General features: G+C 38.1%; 1 protein-coding gene across 3 annotated transcripts in view; it reads right to left on the bottom strand.

The window, feature by feature from the left end:
- DNAAF4 (dynein axonemal assembly factor 4) overlaps positions 1–27488 on the bottom strand; it is a 72958-nt gene that overhangs the window by 29358 nt on the left and 16112 nt on the right. For all 3 annotated transcript variants that reach the window (XR_009739148.1, XM_061431223.1, XM_061431224.1), the window contains exon 4: positions 8847–9078. Coding sequence is in view for 2 of the 3 variants with exons in the window: in XM_061431223.1 (XP_061287207.1) it covers positions 8847–9078 (232 nt within the window). In the remaining variant the exon portion in view is untranslated. The remainder of the gene's footprint in view (positions 1–8846; positions 9079–27488) is intronic.

The following is a 27488-nucleotide window of genomic DNA, read 5'->3' as shown; positions in this document are numbered from 1 at the left end:
TACCTGACTTCAGGCTCTACTACAAAGCCACAGTTATCAAGACAGTATGGTACTGGCACAAAGACAGAAATATAGATCAATGGAACAAAATAGAAAGCCCAGAGATAAATCCACGCACATATGGACACCTTATCTTTGACAAAGGAGGCAAGAATATACAGTGGATTAAAGACAATCTCTTTAACAAGTGGTGCTGGGAAATCTGGTCAACCACTTGTAAAAGAATGAAACTAGAACACTTTCTAACACCATACACAAAAATAAACTCAAAATGGATTAAAGATCTAAACATAAGACCAGAAACTATAAAACTCCTAGAGGAGAACATAGGCAAAACACTCTCTGACATACATCACAGCAGGATCCTCTATGACCCACCTCCCAGAATATTGGAAATAAAAGCAAAAATAAACAAATGGGACCTAATTAACCTTAAAAGCTTCTGCACATCAAAGGAAACTATTAGCAAGGTGAAAAGACCGCCTTCAGAATGGGAGAAAATAATAGCAAATGAAGCAACTGACAAACAACTAATCTCAAAAATATATAAGCAACTCCTACAGCTCAACTCCAAAAAAATAAATGACCCAATCAAAAAATGGGCCAAAGAACTAAATAGACATTTCTCCAAAGAAGACATACAGACGGCTAACAAACACATGAAAAGATGCTCAACATCACTCATTATCAGAGAAATGCAAATCAAAACCACTATGAGGTACCATTTCACACCAGTCAGAATGGCTGCGATCCAAAAGTCTACAAATAATAAATGCTGGAGAGGGTGTGGAGAAAAGGGAACCCTCTTACACTGTTGGTGGGAATGCAAATTAGTACAGCCACTATGGAGAACAGTGTGGAGATTCCTTAAAAAACTGGAAATAGAACTGCCTTATGATCCAGCAATCCCACTGCTGGGCATACACACTGAGGAAACCAGAAGGGAAAGAGACACGTGTACCCCAATGTTCATCGCAGCACTGTTTATAATAGCCAGGACATGGAAGCAACCTAGATCTCCATCAGCAGATGAATGGATAAGAAAGCTGTGGTACATATACACAATGGAGTATTACTCAGCCATTAAAAAGAATACATTTGAATCAGTTCTAATGAGGTGGATGAAACTGGAGCCTATTATACAGAGTGAAGTAAGCCAGAAGGAAAAACATCAATACAGTATACTAACGCACATATATGGAATTTAGAAAGACGGTAACAATAACCCGGTGTAAAAAAAAAAAAAAAAGAAATAGAAACTGACCTTTTCCAGTCCTGTGGTCACTGCTGAGTTTTCCAAACTTGCTGCTATATTGGGTGCAGCACTTTCACAGCATCATATTTTAGAATTTGAAATAGATCAGCTGTAATTCCATCACCTCCCCTAGCTTTGTTGGTAGTAATGCTTCTTAAGGCCCCCTTGACTTCACACTCCAGGATGTCTGGCTCTAGGTGAGTAATCACACCATCATGATTATCTGGGTCATGGGTCATGAAGATTTTCTTTGTATAGTTCTTCTGTGTATTCTTGCCACCTCTTCTTAATATCTTCTGCTTCTGTTAGGTCCATACCATTTCTGTCCTTTATTGTGCCCATCTTTGCATGGAATGTTCGTTATCTCTAATTTTTTTGAAGAGATCTCTACTCTTTCCTATTGTTTTCCTCTATTTCTTTGCACTGATCACTGAGGAAGGCTTTCTTATCTCTCCTTGCTATTCTTTGAAACTCTGCATTCAGTTAGGTGTGTCTTTCCCTTTCTCCTTTGCCTTTCACTTCTCTTCTTTTCTCAGCTATTTATAAGGCCTCCTCAGACAACCACTTTGCGTTCTTGCATTTATTTTTCTTGGGGATGGTTCTGGTCACTGCCTCCCACACAGTGTTATGAACCTCCATCTATAATTCTTCAGGCATTCTGTCTACCAGATATAATCCCTTGCATCTATTTGTCACCTCCACTGTATAATCATAAGGGATTTGATTTAGGCCATACCTGAATGGCCTCGCAGTTTTCTCTACTTTCTTCAATTAAAGCCTGAATTTTACAATCAGGAGGAGCTCATGATTGGAGCCAGTCAGCTCCAGGTCTTGTTTTTGCTGAGTGTAGAGAGCTTCTCCATCTTCAGCTGCAGAGTATAAAATCAAACTGATTCCAGTATTGACCATCTAGGGATGTCCATGTATAGAGTCATTTCTTGTGTTGTTGAAAGAGGGTGTTTGCTATGACCAGTGTGTTTTCTTGACAAAACTGTTAGCCTTTGCCTTGCTTCATTTTGTATTCCAAGGCCACACTTGCCTACTACTCCATGAATTTCTAGACTTCCTACTTTTGCATTCCAATCCCTAATGATGAAAAGGACATCTTTTTATGGTGTTAGTTCTAGAAGGTCTTTGTAAAACTATTCAACTTCAGCTTCTTCAGCATTAGTGGCTCTGGCATAGACTTGGATTACTGTGATATTGAATGGTTTGCCATGGAAACAAACCAAAATCATTTCTGTTGTTTTTGAGATTGCACCCCAGTACTGCATATTAGATTTTTTTGTTGACCGTGAGGGCTACTCCATTTCTTCTAAGGGATACTTGCCCACAGTAGTAGGTATAATGGTCATCTGAATTAAATTTCCCCATCCTCATCCATTTGAGTTCACTGATTCCTAAGATGTCAATGTTCACTCCTGCCACCTTCTGCTTGACCAGTTTCAATTTACCTTGATTCATGGGCCTAACATTCCAGGTTTCTATGTAATACTGTTCTTTACAGCACCAGACTATACTTTTAATACCAGATACATCCACAACTAAGCATCATTTCTGCTGTGGTCCAGCCTTTTTATACATTTGTAAATTTTAAAACAATTCTCCCTAATAATTGGAGACCAAAAAAATTATGATGGCTTGCAAAATATTTGTAACCACATGACAATGAAAAAACAAGATGTCAAGACTTGATGAATGTATTACACTTCATATGCATGAATTAAAAGATTCAAAAATTAATGCAAACAAATTATATAAAAAAACAGAGAAAACTCAAAGAAACTAGTAGCGAAATAAAAATACACACAGGAATTAATGGAATAGAAAACAAATAAACAATAAAAGAATCAATAACATCCAAAACTGCTTTTTGGAATAGACTAATGAAATTTGCAAAATGCTGCAATAATTGATTAATGAAAAATAAAATAGTATTAGGAACAAATATGACACGACTGAGCAACTTCCCTTTCACTTTTCACTTTCACGCACTGGAGAAGGAAATGGCAACCCACTCCAATGTTCTTGCCTGGAGAAACCCAGGGACGGGGAGCCTGGTGGGCTGCCGTCTATGGAGTCGCACAGAGTCGGACATGACTCAAGTTACTTAGCAGCAGCAGCAGGAACAAATATGTATTTTTTCAGATTCTTTTACATTATAGGTTACTACAAGACACTGAATACAGTTCCCTGTGCTATACAGCAGGTCCCTGTTTTTCTATTTTACAAATGCTGCTGATAAATTGCTTCAGTCGTGTCTGGCTTTTTGCAAACCCATAGAACATAGCCCGCCAGGCTTCTCTGTCCACGGGATTCTCCAGGCAAGAATACTGGAGTGTGTAATTTTACATATAGTAGTATGTATCTGTTAATCCCAATCTCCTCCTTTCTTTCTCCCTCCACAACCCCTCACTAAAAAATTTTTAAATTATTTCTTACATGTAGAATCGACAACAAAAAATGGAACTCATAGTTACAGAGAGCAGACTGGTGGCTGTCAGAGACGGGGGTTGGGATGTGGACAAAATGGGTGATGGTGATCAAAAAGTACAAACTTCTAGTCATAAAATAAACAAGTCCTAGGAATGAAATGTATAGCCTGATGACTATAGTTAATACACTGTACTTTATATTAGTAAATCTTAGAAGTTCTCATAAGAAAAAATACTGTAAATATGTATGGTGCTGGACAGATTTACTAGATTTACTGTGGTGATCATTTCACAATATATACATATATCCAAACATTATATTGTACACTTAAAACATAATAAGTCAGTTATATCCAAATTTAAAAAAAGATTAAAAAAAAATTATTTCCCTTCCTGTTTCTCCCTTCTCTCTTCCTAATACTTCTATTATTTGAATGTTGGGACAATGTGGCTGTATACTCTAGTTGTTTCATCTATTGTATTTAATTACATTAATTTATCTGTTTATTTATTGTTATTTGGCTGCATCAGGTCTTAGTTGTGGCACCCAGGACCTTCATTGTGTTATGTGGGAGATTTCATTCTGGAGCATGGACTCTGCGGTTGCAGAATGCAGGCCCCAGAGCAGGTGGGCTCCAGCAGTTGCAGCGTGCAGGTTACCCAGTGGTGGTACATAGGCTCCAGCGCATGTGGGCTCAGTAGCTGCAATGCCCAGGCTTAGCTGCTCTGCAGCATGGGGGATCTTAGTTCCCCAACCAGGGATTGAACCCGTGTCCCCTGCATTGCAAGACAGATTCTTTACCACGGGACCATGAGAGAAGTTCCATCTTTTCTATTCTAAAATCTCTTCATCATTTTTTTCTATTTTCTGGGGAAAATTTACTATATTCCAACTATCTGATCGAACGTTTTATACATTTTAAATTTCCAAACTGTTTTTATGGAAAATTCTTTGTTACAGCCTCGGTTTTTGTTCAAGGTTAAAATATGTTTTCATCTCTCTGAGGACGTTAATTATGGTTCTTTTTAAGTTTTCTTCCATTCCTACTTGTTTCATACCTAGTCGTTCCAAGTTATATTTTTCTGTTCGGTTTTGGCTATCTGTTCATATTAAAAATGCTAAGTATAAATATTCTGACTGGAAGTTGTGTACATGAATCTGAAGATTGTTGATGAATAAGCTTCAGCATGGTGAATTAGCTCGGCCATTAAAAACGACAAGATTTTTGCAAGGTTTTGGCTTCCCTGTAGAGGAATTGTTCATTCTGCATCCCAGGTACACTGGGCTCATGTATGCATATGGCAAAGAGTATAGGACTTGAAGGGATCTCTTGAATCAGTATTTAGATTTTCATAATGCAGACTTTCCTCAATCTCTGTATTTTCAGAGCAGAATCTCATTGAGTCCTCAACTGTACAGAAAGTAAACCTCCAGCTGTCTGCTGTGGTAGAGGAGGAGAACTGGTAAGCAAAGTCTTACACACTTTCAACCAACCTTATTTTCTCCAGACTTATGCTTTCTCCTACCTTTAGAAATACCTAGTTCTATGAAGTTGAGAATGGAAAAATCCACGTGCTCTGAAGTCTCATCTTTCCCTCTACAATGCTTTTAGTAGCTTAGCAAATAAGATAGCTCAGCACCACAAAATTAGTTCAACACAACAGACTGATACCGGTAACTGACTTCAAGAGTTTATCCCTTTTAAACAAAGCTCTTCCTAACAAGACAAGGAAGTTTCCAAAGTTGTGTAACTAATTAACGTTCATTGATTTCACTTTCCCTTATAAAAACAGACATAAAAGCAAGGACCCTCAAATGAAACCACTTGGGGGATGGCCTCATTATGCCTGGCCCTAAGCACTACTGTGGAATAATAAGAATTTGAGGAAATCATATACACTTTGATGCTTTCATGCTTAAAAATAATAAACATTTTTCCAATTTTATTGAGAAACAATTCATGTACAACAACTGTACTTAAAGCATATTAAATGAGTTCTGATAGATGTACATACTCATGAAATCACAATCAAGACAGAAAATTTCTATCATCTCTAAGAGCCCCCTATAGCTCTGTGCAGTTCATTCCTTCCTTTTGCTCCTGGTCTCAGGCAACCACCAATGTGCCCTCTTGTCTTAATGCAGCAGTTAGGACCTCCAGTATAATGCTGAATGAAGCAGTAAAACCAGAAATGTTTGCCTTACTCTTCAACCTCAGGGGCAAAATATGCATTATTTCATCAGTAAATAGGATGTTTGCTATAGGTTTTTGTGTAGAAGGCCCTTACCAGATCAAGAAAGTTTCTAGTCCTAATTTTTTAAGCAATTTTTATTATAAATGGGTGTTGGATTTTGTCAAACGCCTTTTTGTAATATTGAAATAATCACATTTTTCCTTTAATTAACTATACTGAATGATTTTCAAAGGCTAAATCAACCTTGCCTTCCATTAGCCATTTCCAGTAGTCAAAATTCTCTAGGATACATGAATAACAAACACAATTAAAGTGGTTTAATCATACATGGGTTTGTTTTTCGCACTTAACAAGTTTGAAGAAAGATACTCCAGCATGATTTATAAGCTCTCCAATGTTATTAATGTCCCAAGCTCCTTCTTCCCTGTTCCATCACTCTTAATGTATGACTTACCACTTAATGATCTCAAGACGATAGCTAATTCATTTCCTGGCATAGATCCTCATCTTAGGTAGAAAAAGGAAAGAGGAAGCAAGCAAAAAGGAACTGGGGACACTTATCTTGGAAAAGTAATACTTTTCTATAAATCATTAGCACATTTCTATTTCAAGAGTCAGAGCTGTGTCACTTGGCTACATGTCATACATATGTATGACAAGTGACATACATGTGTCAAGGTACATACATATATATGTGTGTGTGACATACATATACACCCAAGCGACATGCATGTACAAGTGACATACACGTGTCACTTGGCTACAAGAGAGTCTGAGGGAGCTGAAGGTGAATTTTGTTTTCCTTTTTTCTTTTTTTTACTAATTTAAAATTACTTTGAAAAATGAATAACTGTTTGATCCTTAATTTTTTTCCATTTTATAATAAAAAATTTCAAATATGTACAAAAGTAGACAGGAAAGAATAATTACCATCATGCATTCATAACATGACTTCAATTATCAACTCATGGCCAACACCACTCATCATTACCTCTATCCACTTTCACATACCAAACTATTTTGAAGCAAACCTCAGACACTGTATTTTTTAATCAATAAATATTTCAGTAGTCACCTCTACAAGATGAGGACTTTATAAATCTAACTATAATATCATTATCACATGTAAAGAAAAAAATGTAATTATTAATTTCTTCAAATATCCAACCAATAGTCAAATTTCCCAGAGTTAACTTTTTTTTAGCTGGACACATTTCTTCTGTTCCCTACCTCCAAGTCATGATTCTATCAGTGAAAAGAAGAGTGCACAGTGAGTAGGCAAGCTGCAGTACCTGCCACGCCACCTGTATTCTATATATACTACAAAAGTAGCTTGTCCAAAGAGTGTTTCTGGGGAAAATAATACAATATGCTTCCTATAGTTAAAAATGCTATCAAATGAGCATTTTTAGTTAACAGTGACATTGAAACAGTAGTATTAGACTTTTTAGGAGCGGCCAAGTTTCCTGCTTCAAGAGGTCTAACTTTATTGACCAATGAGATATTTGTGAATTTTTTTAAAGCAGTTATGTACAAATCCCAGCTAACTGAAGATATCTGTATCTATAACAGTATATGTTCCTTGAAGGTACTGGCCACATGTTTAGTCATAAATGTATATTCCATAACTTCCAGCACAGAGGAGACATGCAGTAAATAAATATCTGTTAAATGTATGAACAAGATGGAAGAAAGTAACCACATTTGTCAGGCATCTGTAATGACACAACTTAAATAAGGGGGGGGGGGAGACTTCTAGAGTAAAAAAAAAGGTGACATGTATTTTTTCCCTCTACCATGTTTAATTTCCCTTATATCCATGGATGAATTTTTTCTAAGCATCTTCAGGATACCTCATACCTATAAAAGTATGTTTGTGTTCCAACAGTATTTAAAAACAATCAATTTGTCTAGCAGTATTTGAAATTTGGAAGGAGATGTTTCCAAATTCTCTAGCTGTATCAATATTTTGCTGAAATGGCATTAAAGGAGATAGCATAGTAGTTAACTGGCATGTCAATATTAAACCATGAAAAATATACAAATTTAATAATGGCTATTGCTTAATAGTCACTATAAATGACTTTTTAACATGCTAGATCTCACTGTTATAGTAGTAAAGACCTATAGCCTTTGAAAAGAATACAGGTTTCAGAATCAGACAGATCTGGGTTCAAATCCTACAGGTTTGCTTACTGGGTAGTTGTTTATCCTTTCAAAACATGTTTTTCCTTTAAAATAAGAATAACAAAATAAAACAAAAAAGAATAACAGCACTTACTCCAAGTGCTATTGTGAGAAAACAGTGATACAATCAATAAAATTACCTGACATACAGTAATCACCCAAGAAATATGAAGTTACTATTGTGTAAGATTTTACTACAAAATGTTCCATTTAGTAAATATAAATAAGCCCAAAACAAAGTTTAATATTCTAATATCAGATAAAAACAAACTCTTAGTTTTCAATAAAGAAAAATGTCCTCTCACTTATTTTTGAAAATACCAGAATCAAAAGCCAGCAGAGTTCTTATCTGTTTACAACTAAATCTGCTTATTAGTACTTGCTTTCCTGAGTTACATGAATAAAAGACCTTTTAATGAAATTCCTAGTTTCTTATCTCTAAAGAATAAATGAATGTTTCTGGTACTGCTAATTCACTCCAAGTCTTACTGTACCTGAGTTAAACCCACAATTGATAATACTTGCCTAAAAGTCTAAAGAAAGCATGTGAGTAAAAACAGTATTGAATCATTGCTCATTATGAAAACTTAATTACTTTCTGGAAGAAATAAGTCTTTCACTTTATTCTCTGTATGTAGTACATCATATACTAAAATAATGACCTAATACTGTGGACAGATTCTCTCTGTCACACACACATACACACACACACACAATGACATATATACTTCACTAACATGACTCACTTTCCCAGAAACTGTTAATCACCGTACCTTTTGTGGCAAGATTTTTAGATGCTGAATTCCCAGTAAGACATTTATGTTTTAATTTTTTTCTCTCTTCTTCCATTTGCTTTTCTTGATGGTATAATTTTTCTTCTCTCTGAATTATTTTAAGTTCTTCAGCTTTTCTTTGACATTCTTTCCAGGCTTCCAATTCTTTAGTTGCTTTTATCCGTTCATTTTCTTTCATATCTTCTATTTTTTTCCTCTCTTCTTCTTCAATCTGTGAAAATTAAAATTACCAAATCCTTTAAAACATATAAAAAGCAACATTTTAAAAATAAGAAATTCATTATAATAATTATTTACTTTCACCTCTAAACACTTGTCATTAAAACTGCAGCAATAGTCAGCAATGATTAAAGAATTAAAATAGGAAAGGCAAATGATTTAGGAGAATGCTCAACAATCTGGGCGTCACTGAACACATACCTTAGTTTCAGGCTTCCCTGGTGGCTCAGATGGTAAAGAATCTGCCTGCAACACAGGAGACCCAGGTTTGAGCCCTGGGTCAGGAAGATCCCCTGGAGAAGAGAATGGCAACCCACTCTAGTATTCCTGCCTGTAGAATTCCATGGGCAGAGGAGTCTGGCAGGCTACAGTTCATGTGGTCACAGGGTCGGACATGACTGAGTGACTAACACACACACACATTGATATGTTCTTGGGCAGTCACTTTCCCTAGCCTCAGTTTACTTGTATGTAAAATATAGGCACAAATTCAATTAGATGATATGTAAGAGTTTGGTTTAAAAAAAAAAAAAGAGAAGAAAAATTTGTTATTCTGAAAGTTAAGTCACTTGTCTCAAACCCTTCCATATACACAAATATGTATATGCAAACATTTGGCTTTCAAAAATGCCAGTCTTTCCTGTCTTAGGACTGAAGTTGCACTGACCTTCATCTGAGGAATGAGGACATAATAAGAAGGGATACAGAAAGCAGGAACTAGAGAGTTAGTCTCTGGTGGGTGGAAATGTTTGAACTTTGAACCCTGCTGTCAACTATGTTTGCTGCTGCTAAGTCGCTTCAGTCGTGTCCGACTCTGTGCGACCCCAGAGACGGCAGCCCACCAGGCTCCCCTGTCCCTGGGATTCTCCAGGCAAGAACACTGGAGTGGGTTGCCATTTCCTTCTCCAATGCATGAAAGTGGAAAGTGAAAGTGAAGTCGCTCAGTCGTGTCCGACTCTTAGCGACCCCATGGACTGCAGCCCACCAGGCTCCTCCATCCATGGGATCGTCCAGGCAAGAGAACTGTAGTGGGGTGCGATTGCCTTCTCCCAACTATGTTTGCAGTGAAGTTATTTGAAATTTCCACATGAAAAGCTAAATATCGGATGAATCTGAAAGCAATACATTGCTCAGTTGTGTGCCAACTTTTCTCCCTTTCACAAACTTCATATGGTCAAGAAAAAAAAAATCTGTGTAACAGAGTAACTGGTTAGTATATATGGTTAACTCCACTTTTCTAACTTTCCTATGGTAACAAGTATTTCTCACCTCTATCCTCTAGAGAAGCAGTGTCTAACAGAACTTTTATCAGAGGTAGTAATGATCTGTACTACTAGCCACTTGTGGCTAATGAAGCACTGAAAATGTAGCTAGCGTGACTGAGGGACTGAACTGTTCTTTTTATTTAGGTTTCATTAATGTAAATTTAAATTAATTTACATTTAAATAGGACATCTGACACAACTCTAGAATGACATGCTGGGAAGAAATTTATAAGAGGCTGAATTATTTTAGGATATGGAATTAAAACTACATGTATGAAAACTGTGAAGTACCAAAGAAATATTTGCATGAGTTAATACCCTCCTCTAGAGACTAATTTTTTTTCCTATTAAACTGTGAAACACTGACATTAAAATAAATTTCATAGATTACTAACAGAAGTTTCTTGTAATCCTAGAATTGCTTCTAAGACCTAAACTAAGCACACAAGATGCTAACTACTACATGTCCCAAGTTCAGAGAGCTGCAGTGAGCTGTCAACAGGTTGGACCAGGACAAATCTGCATAGGGCAATTAACCAGCATTTAAAGGCCTCACAACAGGTCATGATGAACAGTCAGTATTAGCTATAGGTAGCCACAACCTAAAGGATGATGACAACTTCCCCTAATTTAGTAATATATTTGCCTTTTTCCCCCTCCTTCCTCTCCGCTCCAACACGTGGAAGGAGGAAAAAGTATGTGTAGAGTCAGAACACCTTCACCCCCTCATAATCCCTGTTAAGCAGAATAAATTTTTTTAAGTTTTATAAAGGCACAAACTAAGTCTCAATTACCAAAAATAAGACTGTTCTTACAACCAAAAGTAACAAGAAAGTTCTATTATGCCAAGATGTAGTTAAGGGAAATACGTGTGTGGGTAGCCACACATGCATATGTACTATAAATACATATGTGTATATAATGTATAATAGGCTGTATCACAAACATAAAAGTAGTCTTCAGGGATTAATGAGGAAGCGGAATAATTACAAAAGGCATCAAAGAACAGGTCACAGAATGAACTGGAATGAAAAGAAAAACATGAAGAAGGTAATACCTTATGATTACGATAAAGAGAAAAGGGAGACTCTATACAGCAAAGAAACAGAGACTGACAAACATTAAATAATCCTTGATGGTCTTATTTTTTTACAAAATGCAATCAGGGGAACATACCATTTAAAGGAGGAATGTGTGGTAACAGAAAAATTCAGAAAGCTAGAAAAATAATCACCTTACATGAAGGGATTTTAGGTCCCTTGTACTGCTCAAAAAAGGATGCCATACAGTCTGGGATATGAGTTTAATATAGACAGCAAATGTAAGTAACTGAATAATGAGCAGCTTCTAATCCAAATTCCTGAAGAAAGGGAAGCCTATAATTATTTCAATCTGGAATGAATCTCTGGTTTATCAAGGCAATGTTCTTTACAAACCAATCTCATTTATGAATTAAAATGCAAAAATAATAAAATACTAGGAAACTGAATCAAGGAAAATATTAAAACTATAATACATCTTGATCAAATATGGTGCTTTTTATTTATATTAGGCACTCAAAAGAAAAAAATAATATGATCTCAGTACATGCCAATATACTAGTTTATACTGAAAAAAAAATTTTTTTAGATCAATAAAAGGAGTTACACAATATCATACTTCATGATGATGCATTAGAAATATTTCCAGTAAACTCCCTAAGACCAATATGACTACTGTTTTACTATTTTCCTGGACGGCATAACCTACACTACAGAATTTTTACAATAAATACATTTTTAAAATTAAAAACTTTAAGAACTACAAACAGATTATACAGAGATAGAACCATCATTATTTGCAAATAATATCATAGACTACCTAAAAGAATACAAATAATAAGTTGACAAACTATTAGAATGAAAGGGCTTTCCTGGTAGCTCAGCTGGTAAAGAAACCACCTTCAATGCAGGACACCCCAGTTCAATTCCTGGGTCGGGAAGATACCCTGGAGAAGGGACATGCTACCCACTCCAGTCTGTATTCTTGGGCTTCCCTGATGACTCAAACAGTAAAGAATCTGCCTGCAATGCAGGAGACCTGGGTTCGATCCCTGGGTTGGGAAGATCCCCTGGAGGAGGGCATGGCAACCCACTCCAGTATTCTTGCCTGGAGAGTCCCCATGGACAGAGGAGCCTGGCAGGCTACAGTTCATGGGGTCACAAAGAGTCGGACACGACTGAGTGACTAAGCACAGCACATCAAAATGAAAAGATTTCAGAGGCAATCACATACAGGATCAACTTACACAAACTCATAAAAACTAACTTTCCTACAAACTGGCAACAATCAGAAAATACAAAAAAAAAGGTCATTTCATTAGTAATTGCCATAAAAGCTTTTATAATGCTACAAATAAGCTTAACAAAATATGAGCCAGCCCTATATGTAAGCTAAATAATTTTGCTGAGGAATATAAAATGTAAGTCTGAATAAAGAGAGATAAATGCCACATTCCTGGAAGAAAACCTCAATGCCTTAAATATGTTGACATTCTGCAAATTAATTTATAAGTCAATTTAAATCTAATCAAAATACCAACAGAATTCTTAGGAATTTTGGTAATAAGTAAATGTGAAATTCATCCACAGCAGTAAACATGCAGGTTTTATGGAAGAATGAAGACGTTGGCAATTTTCATCCATAAAGATTAAGTATAAAACTAGACAAATTTATCAAAAATAATCAATTCAAGGCAGTGGGAATTAACCAAAGGTAGCCTGCAAACTGGTAAGTGTTGATTCCAGAGAAACTGCTAATGTCACAAGTTAAAAGCTGTGAGAGGCTCTGCCCTTCTGCCCAAGGTTTCTTCCAACCACTCACTCCAGCCAGGATGACAAGACCAACATTTTCACTAACATGAAACTAACAACAACAACAAAAAAAACACGGCAGCTTTGTTAGTAAAAACAGTGGACTCATTTCAGGGTGGGGTAGTGAAAACCTGTGGCTTTGGCAGAGAAAAGTAGTAAATTTGGTTGGGAATGAAAAGGGAAAATTTGCAGCTGAGGTCTGAGGTTGAAGTCCCGGTTAGGGTAAGTGCTTGACTAGTCAGAAAATTAAAAGAAAGAGCATGTAAATTAGAGAGCCATGGAAGGTCTGTAATAAACTCACCATACACCCCTGGTTAAATAGAAAGTGATGCATTACTGGGGGATACTTGAGGAAGCCTGGCATAAAACAAAACCAAGGGATACTTGAGAACTTGCTCTAACTTTGAATGTATTCCCAAATCCACATACAGACCAGTCAGCATAGGGGTAGAAACCTTTCAGGCTGAAGGTATTTACCACCTGTGCCCAAGTCATTAGCTAACAAGTAGCTATGCAGACACAGGGAAGACACTTAAGGAAAAAAATGTAAGAAATTAAAAATAAGAATGAGAAAACTCAGCAGAAACATCAGCAGTTGTTTACCACAAGTGAGTCTAGTGTGACTCCACAGTTAAAGTCCAGGCAAGTTATTAAAAACTAAACAACTATCAATCAATAAATAATTTTTTAGAACTCAGAATTATTATAATCTACGAAAATATCTTTCCTGGTGTCTCTGTCCATAAAGAATCCACCTGCAATGCAAGAGATTGCCTGCAATGCAGAAGACCTCTGTTTGATCCCTGGGTTGTGAAGATCCCCTGGAGAAGAAAATGGCAACCCACTCCAGCATTCTTGCCTGGGAAATCCCATGGACAGAGGAGCCTGGTGGGCTACAGTCCATGGGGTAGCAACAGTTGGACACAACTTAATGACTAAATTACCAACCACTAAAATGTGTAGTTTCCAACTAAAAATACATCAAGAAATAACTACCAAAAACTTCTCAAATCTGATGAGAACATTACACTTTTCAGAGAATTTCAACCAAGAGTAAAATAAATACAAAGAGATACACCTAGATAAAGCTTAGTCAAACTACTAAATTAACCCAAAGACCAAACAAAAACTGGAAAATCTTTAAAGCAGAGACAAAAAAAAGGACTCATCGTGTACAGAGGAATAATAATACAATTAAAGGCTGATTCTTCATTAGAAACAATGGAGGACAGAAAGCAGCGAAAGACCTGTTGTTCAAAGCACAGACAGACAGAAATTAAAACTGCAAGTTCTAGATCCTGCAAAACCATTCTTCATAAATGAAGATGAAATAAGCACATTCTAAGACATATGAAAACTGAGAGAAACTATTTGTCACAGACCTGCCCAATAAGATATACTAAAGAAGATTCTTCAGGCTGAAAGGAAGTGATACTAAACACGAACTCAGATTCGTAAGTGGGAATGAAGAATATGGGAAATGGTAAATATATGGGTAAGTATAAAAGACAATTCAAATGGATAAACAAAATGTGGTATATACATACTAACAGAACATTTTTCAGAATTAAAAAGGAAGAAAATTCTGACACATGCTAAAAAGTAGGTGAACCCTGAAGACATTATGCTAAGTGAAAGAAGCCAGGCACAAAAGGACAAATATAGTATGATGGCACTTACATGAGACACCTAGAGGAGTCAAATTCACAGAGACAAAATAAACTGCTGGTTGCTAGGGGCTTAGGGAAATGGGGAATGGGAAGTTACTATTTAATGGGTACAGAGTTTCAGTTTGGGAAAATAAAAAAAGTTCTGGAAATGGATGGTTGGTGATGGTGGCAAAACAATGTGAATGTATGTAATGCGACTGAACTATGTATTTGTAAATGGTTAAAATGGTAAATTTTATGTTATTTATGTTTAATCCATTAAATTTTTTAAAAACACAGTATTTGATTGCTTTTCTTCTCTTTCTTTGAAAACTTGAGATTAAAAAAAAATAATTTTTAAAGTAAAATTATAACACATATTATTTATTTATAAAATCCATATACATATACCTATTCATGAATGGCAATAATAGCCCAAAAATAAAGAGACCAAATGAAGCAGTATAAAGCAAACTTGCTATATTTTACTGGAACTGAGTCAGTGTTAAACTGAAGTAGATCATAGATTGTGATAAGCTAAAGCTGCATATGGCAACCATTAAAAACTTGAATAACCTAAAATTTATATCCATATCATAAAAATTATGTTTATTTATATAGAGTATGTATACACACATACACATAGACACACATATATATATATATATAAAGCTAAAAGGTCAACAAAGGAGCTCCAGCTTCCATTCTGACACGCTAAAAAGTTGTTATTCCTATCCTTATAACAGAAAAAGATGGATACACTAAAAATGAAGCTTTTTGGACCTATCAGAAAAGTAAGTCACAGAGAAAACTGCTACTCTGAAACCCAGAGAGACAAGTGTGTCCAGAAAGACACAAAGATCTGCTTGTCTTTTCCAGAAGCAACTGGAGCTATAAGCTGGCAAAAACACTTAAACGGTAACTTTGACAAAATGCTGGAGTCTGAGTGTGGCCCAGCACGGCAGTGTGAAACTCTGGGGAGCCACAGTCTTAGGGGGTGACCCCATATTTTTATGAGCTTTACCATCAGAAACCCCACTAGATTACCATGACCAAGATCTGAATAAGAACTCTGGAAGAAGGTAGAGAAGAATAATCATTGAGAGCCTGCTATACAGAGTGAAGTAAGTCAGAAACAGGAAAACAAATACCGCATATTAATGCATATATATGGAATCTGGAAAAATGGTACCGATGAACCTATCTGAAGGGCAGGAACAGAGATACAAACACAGAGAGAGATTTTGGACACAGTGAGGCAGAGGGGAGGAGAGGGTGGACGAATTGAGAGAGTAGCATTAAAACATATACCGTATCATATGTATTAATGAAATAGATAGCTAATGGGAAGCTGACATATAACACAGGAAGCTCAACGCAGTACTCTGTGACAACCGAAAGGGATGAGATGGTATGGCGGGTGGGAGGAGGTTCAAGATGGAAGGGATATATGTGTACTTATGGCTGATTCACACTGTTGTATGGAAGAAGCCACACAATACTGCAGAGCAATTATCCTTACAAAAAGAATTTTAAAAAATAATCATTGTGAAATACAGAAATACCCAAAGCATTCTCCATAACAAAGATCGACTCTCCAGGAGAAAGCAACCTGTCAGAGCTGAAGTCCCTTATCTGCACTGGGAGAAGGGAATTCCTCCTACTCCTGTCCTCCCCAGACTTCTTGTCCCACCTGAAGGGAGAAAAAAAAAAAACACAGTTAGCTGTCAGGCTTCAGGAAAATAGACAGGAACAATGCAGCCAGGAAGAGAATGAGGGCCAGGGGAGAAAAGCTGTATCACTGGAAGAACACGTGTAAAAAGATCACACAACCAAGATACAGACCCATGAAAAGACTGGGATTTGATGGAAAGATGACAGAATATTTCCACTCCCTTACAATTTACTACCACACCAACAGGGTTCCAGGATAATGACACTTGATCACAGAAGAAAGAGCTGCATGACAAAGGCTCTCTCTGAGGATGAGTAGATAGAGAAGCCGAAAATCCAAGATTCAAAAGAGAACTGGAAAAAAAAAAAAACACTAGAGGAATTTGAAGCCTCTAATACCTATACCTCTACAGCTAACACAGCTAACATTAAACATAACCCCAAATCTGTTACAGTAAACAAATTTACTCACTAAAGTCCTACTAACCTTAGTTTCTATTACCTGATACAATATGACTAGTGTTTAACAACAACAAAATTGTAAGGCATGCCAAAAGGTAAGTAAAAACACATTGCAAAGAAACAAGCAATAATTAGAACCAGTATCAGATACAACACAGATGTAAGAATTATTAGGCATGGAATTTAAAATAACTGCTTAAAATGTCAAGGGCAATAATGGGAAAAAAAAACATGCAAAAATGCCTAAGAGTATCTTTAAACTTTATTATCTTTGTCAACAAAGAACATTCATTGACTGTCGTTCTGGTAATAAACAATGTTGTCCACTATCAAGCCATCAGTCACTGCAGATGCACCAGTGGTGCAGAATACTGGCCCTAGACAGTTGACAAGCATTTCAAAGGAATAATTTCAATAAGCACATTATCGAGCATCTTCCCATACACAGAAAAGCACTAAAAACATTAACTTGAGATGTCTGTTTCTTGTGACAAGCAGTAATCTTTTGATGTTCAACTACATGGTTTTTGTTCGTTTTTTTTCAGCAAGTTCAATTCAGTTCAGTCGCTCAGTCGTGTCAGACTCTTTGCGATCCCATTAATTGCAGCACACCAGGCCTCCCTGTCCATCACCAACTCCCGGAGTTCACCCAAACTCATCTCCATTGAGTCGGTGATGCCATCCAGCCATCTCATCCTGTCGTCCCCTTCTCCTCCTACCCCCAATCCCTCCCAGCATCAGAGTCTTTTCCAGTGAGTCAACTCTTCGCATGAGGTGGCCAAAGTACTGGAGTTTCAGCTTTAGCATCATTCCTTCCAAAGAACACCCAGGACTGATCTCCTTTAGGATGGACTGGTTGGATCTCCTTGCAGTCCAAGGGACTCTCAAGAGTCTTCTCCAACACCACAGTTCAAAAGCATCAATTCTTCAGTGCTCAGCTTTCTTCACAGTCCAACTCTCACATCCATATATGACCACTGGAAAAACCATAGCTTGAGTAGACGGACCTTTGTTGGCAAAGTAATATCTCTGCTTTTCAATATGCTATCTAGGTTGGTCATAACCCTCCTTCCAAGGAGTAAGCATCTTTTAATTTCATGGCTGCAATCACCATCTGCAGTGATTTTGGAGCCCCAAAAATAAAGTCTGACACTGTTTCTGCTGTTTCCCTATCTATCTGCCATGAAGTCAGGGACTAGATGCCATGATCTTTGTTTTCTGAATGTTGAGCTATAAGTCAACTTTTTCTCCTCTTTCACTTTCATCAAGAGGCTTTTGAGTTCCTCTTCACTTTCTGCCATAAGGGTGGTGTCATCTGCATATCTGAGGTTATTGATATTTCTCCCTGCAATCTTGATTCCAGCTTGTGCTTCTTCCAGTCCAGCGTTTCTCATGATGTACTCTGCATAGAAGTTAAATAAGCAGGGTGACAATATACAGCCTTGACGTATATTCCTTTTCCTATTTGGAACCAGTCTGTTGTTCCATGTCCAGTTCTAACTGTTGCTTCCTGACCTGCATATAGGTTTCTCAAGAGGCATGTCAGGTGGTCTGGTATTCCCATCTCTTTAAGAACCCCTCTATATCCCAGGTCCTTCTTCACCTCTGTGGGACAGTTCCCCAGAGCTATTTGAGAGTCTGTTTCCAAGGCTACAGTCCTCAGTTGGATCCTTAGTAAAAACATAACTCTCAATTTTTAGGCTGTGTATTATTTTTTCACCCAACATCTTTCACATGGAGCTATATATCATTCTAACAATGAGCTAAGAAAAGTGATGTATTAATTCAGCCTGAAGTTTCATATAGTGTAAAATTTCTATTAATTTCTGAAATTAAATTATTTAGTTGTTTATTTATGTAGAAAAGATGATCTGGTGTTTAGAATGATGTAAGTATGTGTTCAGTTCAGTTCAGTCGCTCAGTCGTGTCCGACTCTTTGCGATCCCATTAATTGCAGCACACCAGGCCTCCTGTCCATCACCAACTCCGGAGTTCACCCAAACTCATCTCCATTGAGTCGGTGATGCCATCCAGCCATCTCATCCTGTCGCCCCCTTCTCCTCCTACCCCCAATCCTCCAGCATCAGAGTCTTTTCCAGTGAGTCAACTCTGCATGAGGTGGCAAAGTACTGGAGTTTCAGCTTTAGCATCATTCCTTCCAAAGAACACCCAGGACTGATCTCCTTTAGGATGGACTGGTTGGATCTCCTTGCAGTCCAAGGACTCTCAAGAGTCTTCTCCAACACCACAGTTCAAAAGCATCAATTCTTCAGTGCTCAGCTTTCTTCACAGTCCAACTCTCACATCCATATATGACCACTGGAAAAACCATAGCTTGAGTAGACGGACCTTTGTTGGCAAAGTAATATCTCTGCTTTTCAATATGCTATCTAGGTTGGTCATAACCCTCCTTCCAAGGAGTAAGCATCTTTTAATTTCATGGCTGCAATCACCATCTGCAGTGATTTTGGAGCCCCCAAAAATAAAGTCTGACACTGTTTCTGCTGTTTCCCTATCTATCTGCCATGAAGTCAGGGACTAGATGCCATGATCTTTGTTTTCTGAATGTTGAGCTATAAGTCAACTTTTTCACTCTCCTCTTTCACTTTCATCAAGAGGCTTTTGAGTTCCTCTTCACTTTCTGCCATAAGGGTGGTGTCATCTGCATATCTGAGGTTATTGATATTTCTCCCTGCAATCTTGATTCCAGCTTGTGCTTCTTCCAGTCCAGCGTTTCTCATGATGTACTCTGCATAGAAGTTAAATAAGCAGGGTGACAATATACAGCCTTGACGTACTCCTTTTCCTATTTGGAACCAGTCTGTTGTTCCATGTCCAGTTCTAACTGTTGCTTCCTGACCTGCATATAGGTTTCTCAAGAGGCATGTCAGGTGGTCTGGTATTCCCATCTCTTTCAGAATTTTCCACAGTTTATTGTGATCCACACAGTCAAAGGCTTTGGCATAGTCAATAAAGCATAAATAGATGTTTTTCTGGAACTCTCTTTTTTTTTGATGATCCAGCAGATGTTGGCAATTTGATCTCTGGTTCCTTTGCCTTTTGTAAACCAGCTTGAACATCTGGACGTTCACGGTTCACGTACTGCTGAAGCCTGGCTTGGAGAATTTTGAGCATTACTTTACTAGCATGTGAGATGCGTTCAGTCATAGCTAAAACATAATAAAATTGATTTTCACTTCAGTTCTCTTTTCCCTAAAAACTGAATCATGTTCCCCCAAATTTGTGTGTTGAAACCCTAACAGTCACTCAATGAAGCAATATTTGGAGATAAGGCTTACAATTACAAGGAGGAAATTAATATTAAATGAGGTGATAAGGGTAGAGCCTTGATTCACTAGGATTATTGTCTTTATAGAAATGACACTCTATCTGTGTCCATCATGTAGGGACACAGAGCTGCAAGCCAGAAAGAGAGGCCTCATCAGAAAATGAACTGACCTGAAGCCAGATATTGAACTTCCCAGCTTCCAGAAGTGTAAAAATAAATTTCTATTACCTAAGCTGCACAGTCTGTTTTTGCTGTTGGTCTGTTATGGCAACCCAAGCAGACTAGGACATTTTCTTTTCCTTTTGGCAGATTTTCAGATAGGCCAAACGTGGCCCAAAGACATCAGTGAGAGCTGTAAGAAGAACCAAAGGCTAAATAATTCACAAAGGGAAAAGTCAAACTCAGAAAAACTGAGAGGAACTTATTTAACTCAGCAGCAAATTTGGACATAGGGATTCTACCTTTCAGTTTACTTAACTAAACTGAAATCTTGACTTTCACACAAAGCGTAAGAATTTGTAAGTGCCTTGGAAACTACATGTGTGGATAAGGACGGCTTCCCAGGTGGTTCAGTGGTAAAGAATCTGCCTGCCTATGCAAAAGACACAGGAGATGCCAGTTTGATCCCTGGGTTGGGAAGATCCCCTGGAGGAGGAAACGGCAATCCACTCTAGTATTCTTGCCTGGAAAATCCCATGGACAGAGAATCCCAGTCCAGGGGGTCACAAAGAGTCACACACAACTCAGTGACTAAGCACACAGACAAAGATAAGAGTAAACTCTTACTGAAGTATTAGCTCTATCTGTCCTTGAAGAGCAGTTATCACTTGATAGAAATTCTTTGGTATTACACTATATGACTTAACAGTCTTATCATGATTTGCTGGTATCTTTTAAAGATCCAGCTTTGGCTTACTGTTGAAGAAATCATCCTGAAGTCAATACTCGGGTTTACTACACAGAGATACAGTACTGATATATTTAATGTTATATATGCTAAAATGCTTCTATTAAACTAGCCTTCAGCTTCAAGGAGCAAAACTGACAGAATGGAGGAACAGAAGTAAAATTTAGTTTTTTAAACAAGATTTTGACTAATGGAAATTAGTTAATATCTTACTCCTGTACCCTACTCTTTACCTTATCCTTGCTGCTCAATAGTAACTTTATTCATCTCTTATAACAGACTTTTGCAAACAATTTCTTTTTGGAGGTGTCCTATTGAGCTAAGCTACTTCTGGTTCAAAAGACCTTGCTGTTGAGATGATGGGAACCATCAACATCTTAAATTCTTTCAACTTCTTTCTGAAACCAAAGTATTTCTTCTTCCACACTCTGTTCTTTTCAAAGCTAACCAACACCCTAATCAGTATTATGAATGCATGACCTTACACCAACCATCTCTTTTCCATAATACATATACTTAGCCACTAACAACTCAACTGGTTTTCAAACGTAACTCTATAAAATATGGGCAACTGACTCCATACATAGAGCATTAAAAAAATTACTGTCCTAAAATTATCTACTTACAAACCTTCAGTAACTTCCAAAAAGCTCACTAGGGTCTAGATTCAGGGACCCGGGGAAAGGCGAGCAAGAAGACCAACTGTCCTGCACTCAAGGTGTAACAGCTCTGAAAAACTGACCACAGACTTTCTCTAAGCTCATGGGGCAACAGGACAAATGAAATTAAAAAAAAAAGAAGATTTTAACCACACCTCTGGAAAAGATGAAAAAGCCTGCAGTAAACAAAAAAGTGGACATATATATAATTGCTGACATTTTATTTCTGCACAGACTCTGTGAATTTGAGATATGCTTACACAAAAAGGAAGTAAGTCAGTAGACTTGACAAACTGTAAATATAAGAAAGACAGTCAAAGATACTCCTTTTTCTCATGATACCATGCTAATGGCTACAGTTAATTTTTCATATGTTTGGAAACTGGTAGATGTACATAGAGTTTTAGTAAATTCCTGTTAGAACAAAAAGAAATTAAAAGTCTAAAAATGATCATAGGAAGATAAGCATTGTTCTGTTTTCAAAAATAAATGTTTTCTTATTAGGAAAAATAAATGTTTATTATTAGAAAAACATAAAAATAAAAAAAAAAAAGAGAAAACTACAAGAAATCTTACTCCCCATTCATTTTCTATACTTTCTAAATTATAAAAATAAGATTTCATGTAACGGCCTTTTCAAATTGTCAGAAAACACATAGATATCGTATAATATTAACTGAAATAGAAGTCTTTCTTCAGATTCAAATGTAGTAACTACAAGGGACCCAGAATAACCAAAACTACAAAGCTGGAAGGCTCATATTTCTCAATTTCAAAATATATTATTTACAAAGCTCCAGTAATGAAGAAAGTGTGGTACTGGGTTTACCTGGTGGTCCACTGGTTAAGAATCTGCCTTGCACTGCAGGGGACTTGGGTTCAACCCCTGGTCAGGGAACTAGGATCCCACACGCCATGAAGCAACTAAACCAACGCACCACAACTACTGACGCTGCGTGCCACAACCCGAGAGTCTGGGCACTGCAGCAAAAGATCCTGCGTGCCACGACTAAGGCCCGACACAGTCAAATAGATTAAGTAAAATTAATTACTTAAAAAAAAGAAAGTGTGGTACTGACATAAGGACAGACACAGAGACCAATGGAATAAAATTGAGAGTCCAGAAATAAATCTACACATCTATGCACAGACAGGTTTTTGATAAGGTTACCAAAACCTTTCCAAGAGGGCAAGAATAGGCTTTTTAACAAATGGTGCTAGAACAACTGAATATCCATCAGCCAAAGAAAGAGACAGGACCCATACTGCACGCCATATACAAAAATTAGCTTAAAATGGAACAACAATCTAAATATAAGGAGTAAAAACATAAAATTCTTAGAACACATAGGGTAAATGTTCATGACTTTGGATTTGGCAACAGATTTTTAGATATGACTGACACCAGAAGAATGAGCAACAAAAGGAAAAAAAATAAACATATTGGCCTTTAAATTTAAACCTTTCATGAGGCTTCCCTGGTGACTCAATGGTAAAGAATCTGCCTGACAATGCAGGAGACCATGTTCAACCCCTGGTCTGGGAATATCCCAACATGCCACAGAGCAACTAAGCCCATGTGTCACAACTATTAAGCCTGCGCTCTAGAGCCCAGGAACCACAACCACTGACCCTGCGTGGCAACTACTGAAGCCCGCGCCCCCCAGAGCCTGTGCTCCACAAGAGAAGCCACCACAGTGAGAAGCTCACACACTGCAACTAGAGTGAAGCCCCTGCTAGCCACAACTAGAGCAAAGCCCAGTCAGCAACAAAGACCCAGCACAGCCAAAAATAAATATATATATTAAAAAAAGCAACTTGGTGTACCAAAGGATACTACCAAAGAAGGATACTATTAAAGTGAAAAAACAATCTGCAAAATAGAAGAAAGTATCTTAAAGTCATTAATGAAGGCCTAGTATCTGGAATATGTAAAGAACTCTTACAACTCAACAACAAAAACACAGAGAGAACAAGATGGCGGAGGAGGAGGTGGACGTGGAGTACATCTCTCTGCATGGATACATCGGGAATACACCTTCAGACACAGAAGTGCATGCAGAACACCAGCTGAGAGCAGACAGGAGTACCTGACCAGCAGAAAAGAATATATAGAACCATGCAAAACTCGGTAGGAGGAAGGAACTAGCGGGGAAAACAGGAGTGTTAGTAGGACTGGACCTGCCCTCAGCGGGTGGGGGAACTGAAGCAGGGGTCCAATCCCCACACTGGGGCAACTGTCTGAGTCAGAGAAGAGACATTTAAGGCTGAGAGTGAAACAGCTGATCTGTGGCAGCCTAAATGGAATGACAATCAGATAGTCCTTGTGGCAGACAGGGACACAGGTCCCCTGGAAGGCGCAGCAGCTGGCAGCTGGAGTTTAGGGATTGTGGAGCAATCCCAGGTCAAGGGCTGCTGTTGACTGCAGAGAGACGGATAGAGGGGATGTGAGGGAGGAGACTGTGGTGGGAAACGCCTGTGGAGGAAAGCCTGGCAGCCAGGGAAGCAAGGCAGTGCTGCTGAGTCACGCATAGTGGGTGGAGCCATCACCATAGCCTCTCTCCCCCAACACACCAGCATCAACAGCAGAACAATAGAGAGGCTGGCCCATCAAACACTAGCCCCACTGAACTACACAGTAGGACCCCATCCAGGGTGTCCTTTAAGTGCCTGATGTGCAATTTACAGAGTAGGGCCCCAGCAAGGGGGGCCCCTCTATGTGCCTGATGTGCCAAACAACAGAGAAGGACACAAGGCAAGGGAACCCTCTAAGTGTCTGAATGGCAGAGCTACGGAGACAGACTGGCCAAAAAGGCCTTCTGATTGCCAGCTACAAGAGGCTCAAAAAAAGACACTGATAGGGCCATAACTCCTGTGGCGAAGGTAGTCCATTTCCCAGCACACTAGGCACCACCAGGGTCTCTGAAGCCAAGCAGCCGTGCCACCTTCATGCTCAACTCTCACTGGGGAAGAGCTGCCACAGGCAAAAAATGTCTTGCGTCTATGCATGCAGGGTCACTTTGGTAACGTCCAGCTCTTTGTGACCCTGTAGACTGTGGCCTGTCAGGCTTCTCTGTCAGGGAGATTCTCCAGGCAAGAATACTGGAGCATATTGGCCAATACTGGTTGCCATACCCTTCGAGAGCACTATATCCTGCTGCCCTAGCCGCCAACTCCCCTGAGCACCTGGTGCTGCCAGAACACCTGCGACCCAAGCAGCTGCACCACCTCCACACCTGGCCCTCACAGGAGCAGACCCCAGTCCTCCAGGGCAGCCGCAGCAGCAAACCCCAGCAGACGACCCACATGCAGAAGAGGAGATAAAACCGCAATTGAAACCCAGGGGCAGTGGGGCTAAGGAAGAAGACCCAAAACCTTCCCACCAGCCATACAAGCTGAAGATTAAATCCACATCATCAACTAGGCAGACTCTGTGTCTATGGAATATATAAAAGGACATTGAGAGCTCCCACAAAAGAAAACACACTAGTTCTAATAGCTGTGGACATTGGAGGCAAGAACACACAGGAGGAGGACCAGAACAACCCAATTACAAGAACTGAAATTGAAGCTGTGAACAAAAATCTCCCAAAAAACAAAAGCCCAAGACCAGATGGCTTCACAAGAGAATTCTATCAAACATTTAGAGAAGAGCTAATGCCTATCCTTCTAAAACTCTTTCAAAAAATTGCAGAGGAAGGAACATTTCCAAATTCATTATACAAGGCCACCATCACCCTGACACCAAAACCAGACAAAGAACACAAAAAAGAGAACTATAGGCCAATATCACTGATGAACATAGATGCAAAAATCCTCAACAAAATTTTAGCAAACAGAATTCAGCAACACATCAAAAAGCTCATACACCATGATCAAGTTGGGTTTATTCCAGGGATGCAAGGATTCTTCAATATACACAAATCAACCTATGTGATACACCATATTAACAAATCGAAAGATAAAAACTATATGGTAACCTCAGTAGATACAGAAAAAACCTTTGACAAAATTCAGCACCCATTTATGATTAAACTCTTCAAAAAATGGGCACAGAAAGAACCTGCCTCAACATAGTAAAGGCCATATATGATAAGCCTACAGCAAACATTATTCTCAACGGTGTAAAACTGACAGCATTCCCTCTAAGATCAGGAACAAGATAAGGGTGTCCACTTTCACCACTACTATTCAACATAGTTCTGGAAGTCCTAGCTACCGCAATCAGAGAAGAAAAAGAAATAAAAGGAATCCAGATCGGAAAAGAAGAAGTAAAGCTCTCACTGTCTGCAGATGACATGATACTGTACATAGAAAACCCTAAAGATAGTATCAGAAAATTACTACAGCTGATCAGTTAACTTAGCAAAGTTGCAGGATACAAAATCAATACACAGAAATCATTTGCATTTCTATACACTAACAATGAAAAATCAGAAAGAGAAATTAAAGAATCAATCCCATTCACCATTGCAACAAAAACAATTAAATAACTAGGAATAAACTTACATAAGGATACAAAAGAACTGTATACAGAAAATTTTAAGACACTGATGAAAGAAATCAAAGACAACATAAACAGATGGAGATATATTGCATGTTCCCGGGTAGGAAGAATCAATATCATGAAAATGACTGTACTACCAAACGCAGTCTACAGATTCAATGTAATCCCTATCAAATTACCAATGGCATCTTTCACAGAACTGGAACAAAAAATTTCACAATTCATATGGAAACACAAAAGACCCTGAATAGCCAAAGCAGTCTTGAGAAAGAAGAATGGAGCTGGAGGAATCATCCTGACTTCAGATTATACTACAAAGCAACAGTCATCAAGACAGTATGGTACTGGCACAAAAACAGAAATATAGACCAATGGAACAAGATAAAAAGCCCAGAAATAAACCCATGCACATATGGGTACCTTGTTTTTGACAAAGGAAGCAAGAATATGCAATGGGCAAACAGCCTCTTTAATAAATGGTGTTGGGAAAATGGGACAGCTACATGTATAAGAATGAAATTAGAACACTTCCTAACACCACACAAAAGGATACACTCAAAATGGATTAAAGACCTAAATATAAGACCAGAAACTATAAAACTCTTAGAGGAAAACAGAGGCAGAACACTTGATGACATAAATCAAAGCAAGATCCTCTATGACTCACCTCTTAGAGTAATGGAAATAAAAACTAAAGTAAACAAGTGGGACCTGATTAAACTTAAAAGCTTTTGCACAGCAAAGGAAACCATAGGCAAGGTGAAAAGACAACCATCAGATCGGAGAAAATAATAGCAAATGAAACAACTGACAAAGGATTAATTTCCAAAATATACAAGCAGCTCATACAACTCAATGCCAGAAAAACAAATAACCGAATCAAAAAGTGGGGTAAAGATCTAAACAGACATTTTCCAAAGAAGACATACAGATGGCTAACAAACACAGGAAAAGATGTTCAACATCGCTCATTATTAGAGAAATGCAAATCAAAACTACAAAGAGATATCACCGCACACTGGTCAGAAGGGCCATCATCAAAAAGTCTACAAACAATAAATCCTGGAGAGGGTGTGGAGAAAAGGGAACGCTCTTGCATTGTTGGTGGGAATGTAAACTGATACAGACACTGTGGAGG

Source organism: Bos javanicus, chromosome 10 (genome assembly GCF_032452875.1).
Source record: "Bos javanicus breed banteng chromosome 10, ARS-OSU_banteng_1.0, whole genome shotgun sequence".
NCBI lineage: Eukaryota > Metazoa > Chordata > Mammalia > Artiodactyla > Bovidae > Bos > Bos javanicus.
Note: the sequence above shows the minus strand (reverse complement) of the source record. Positions and strands in the feature narration are given on the sequence as shown.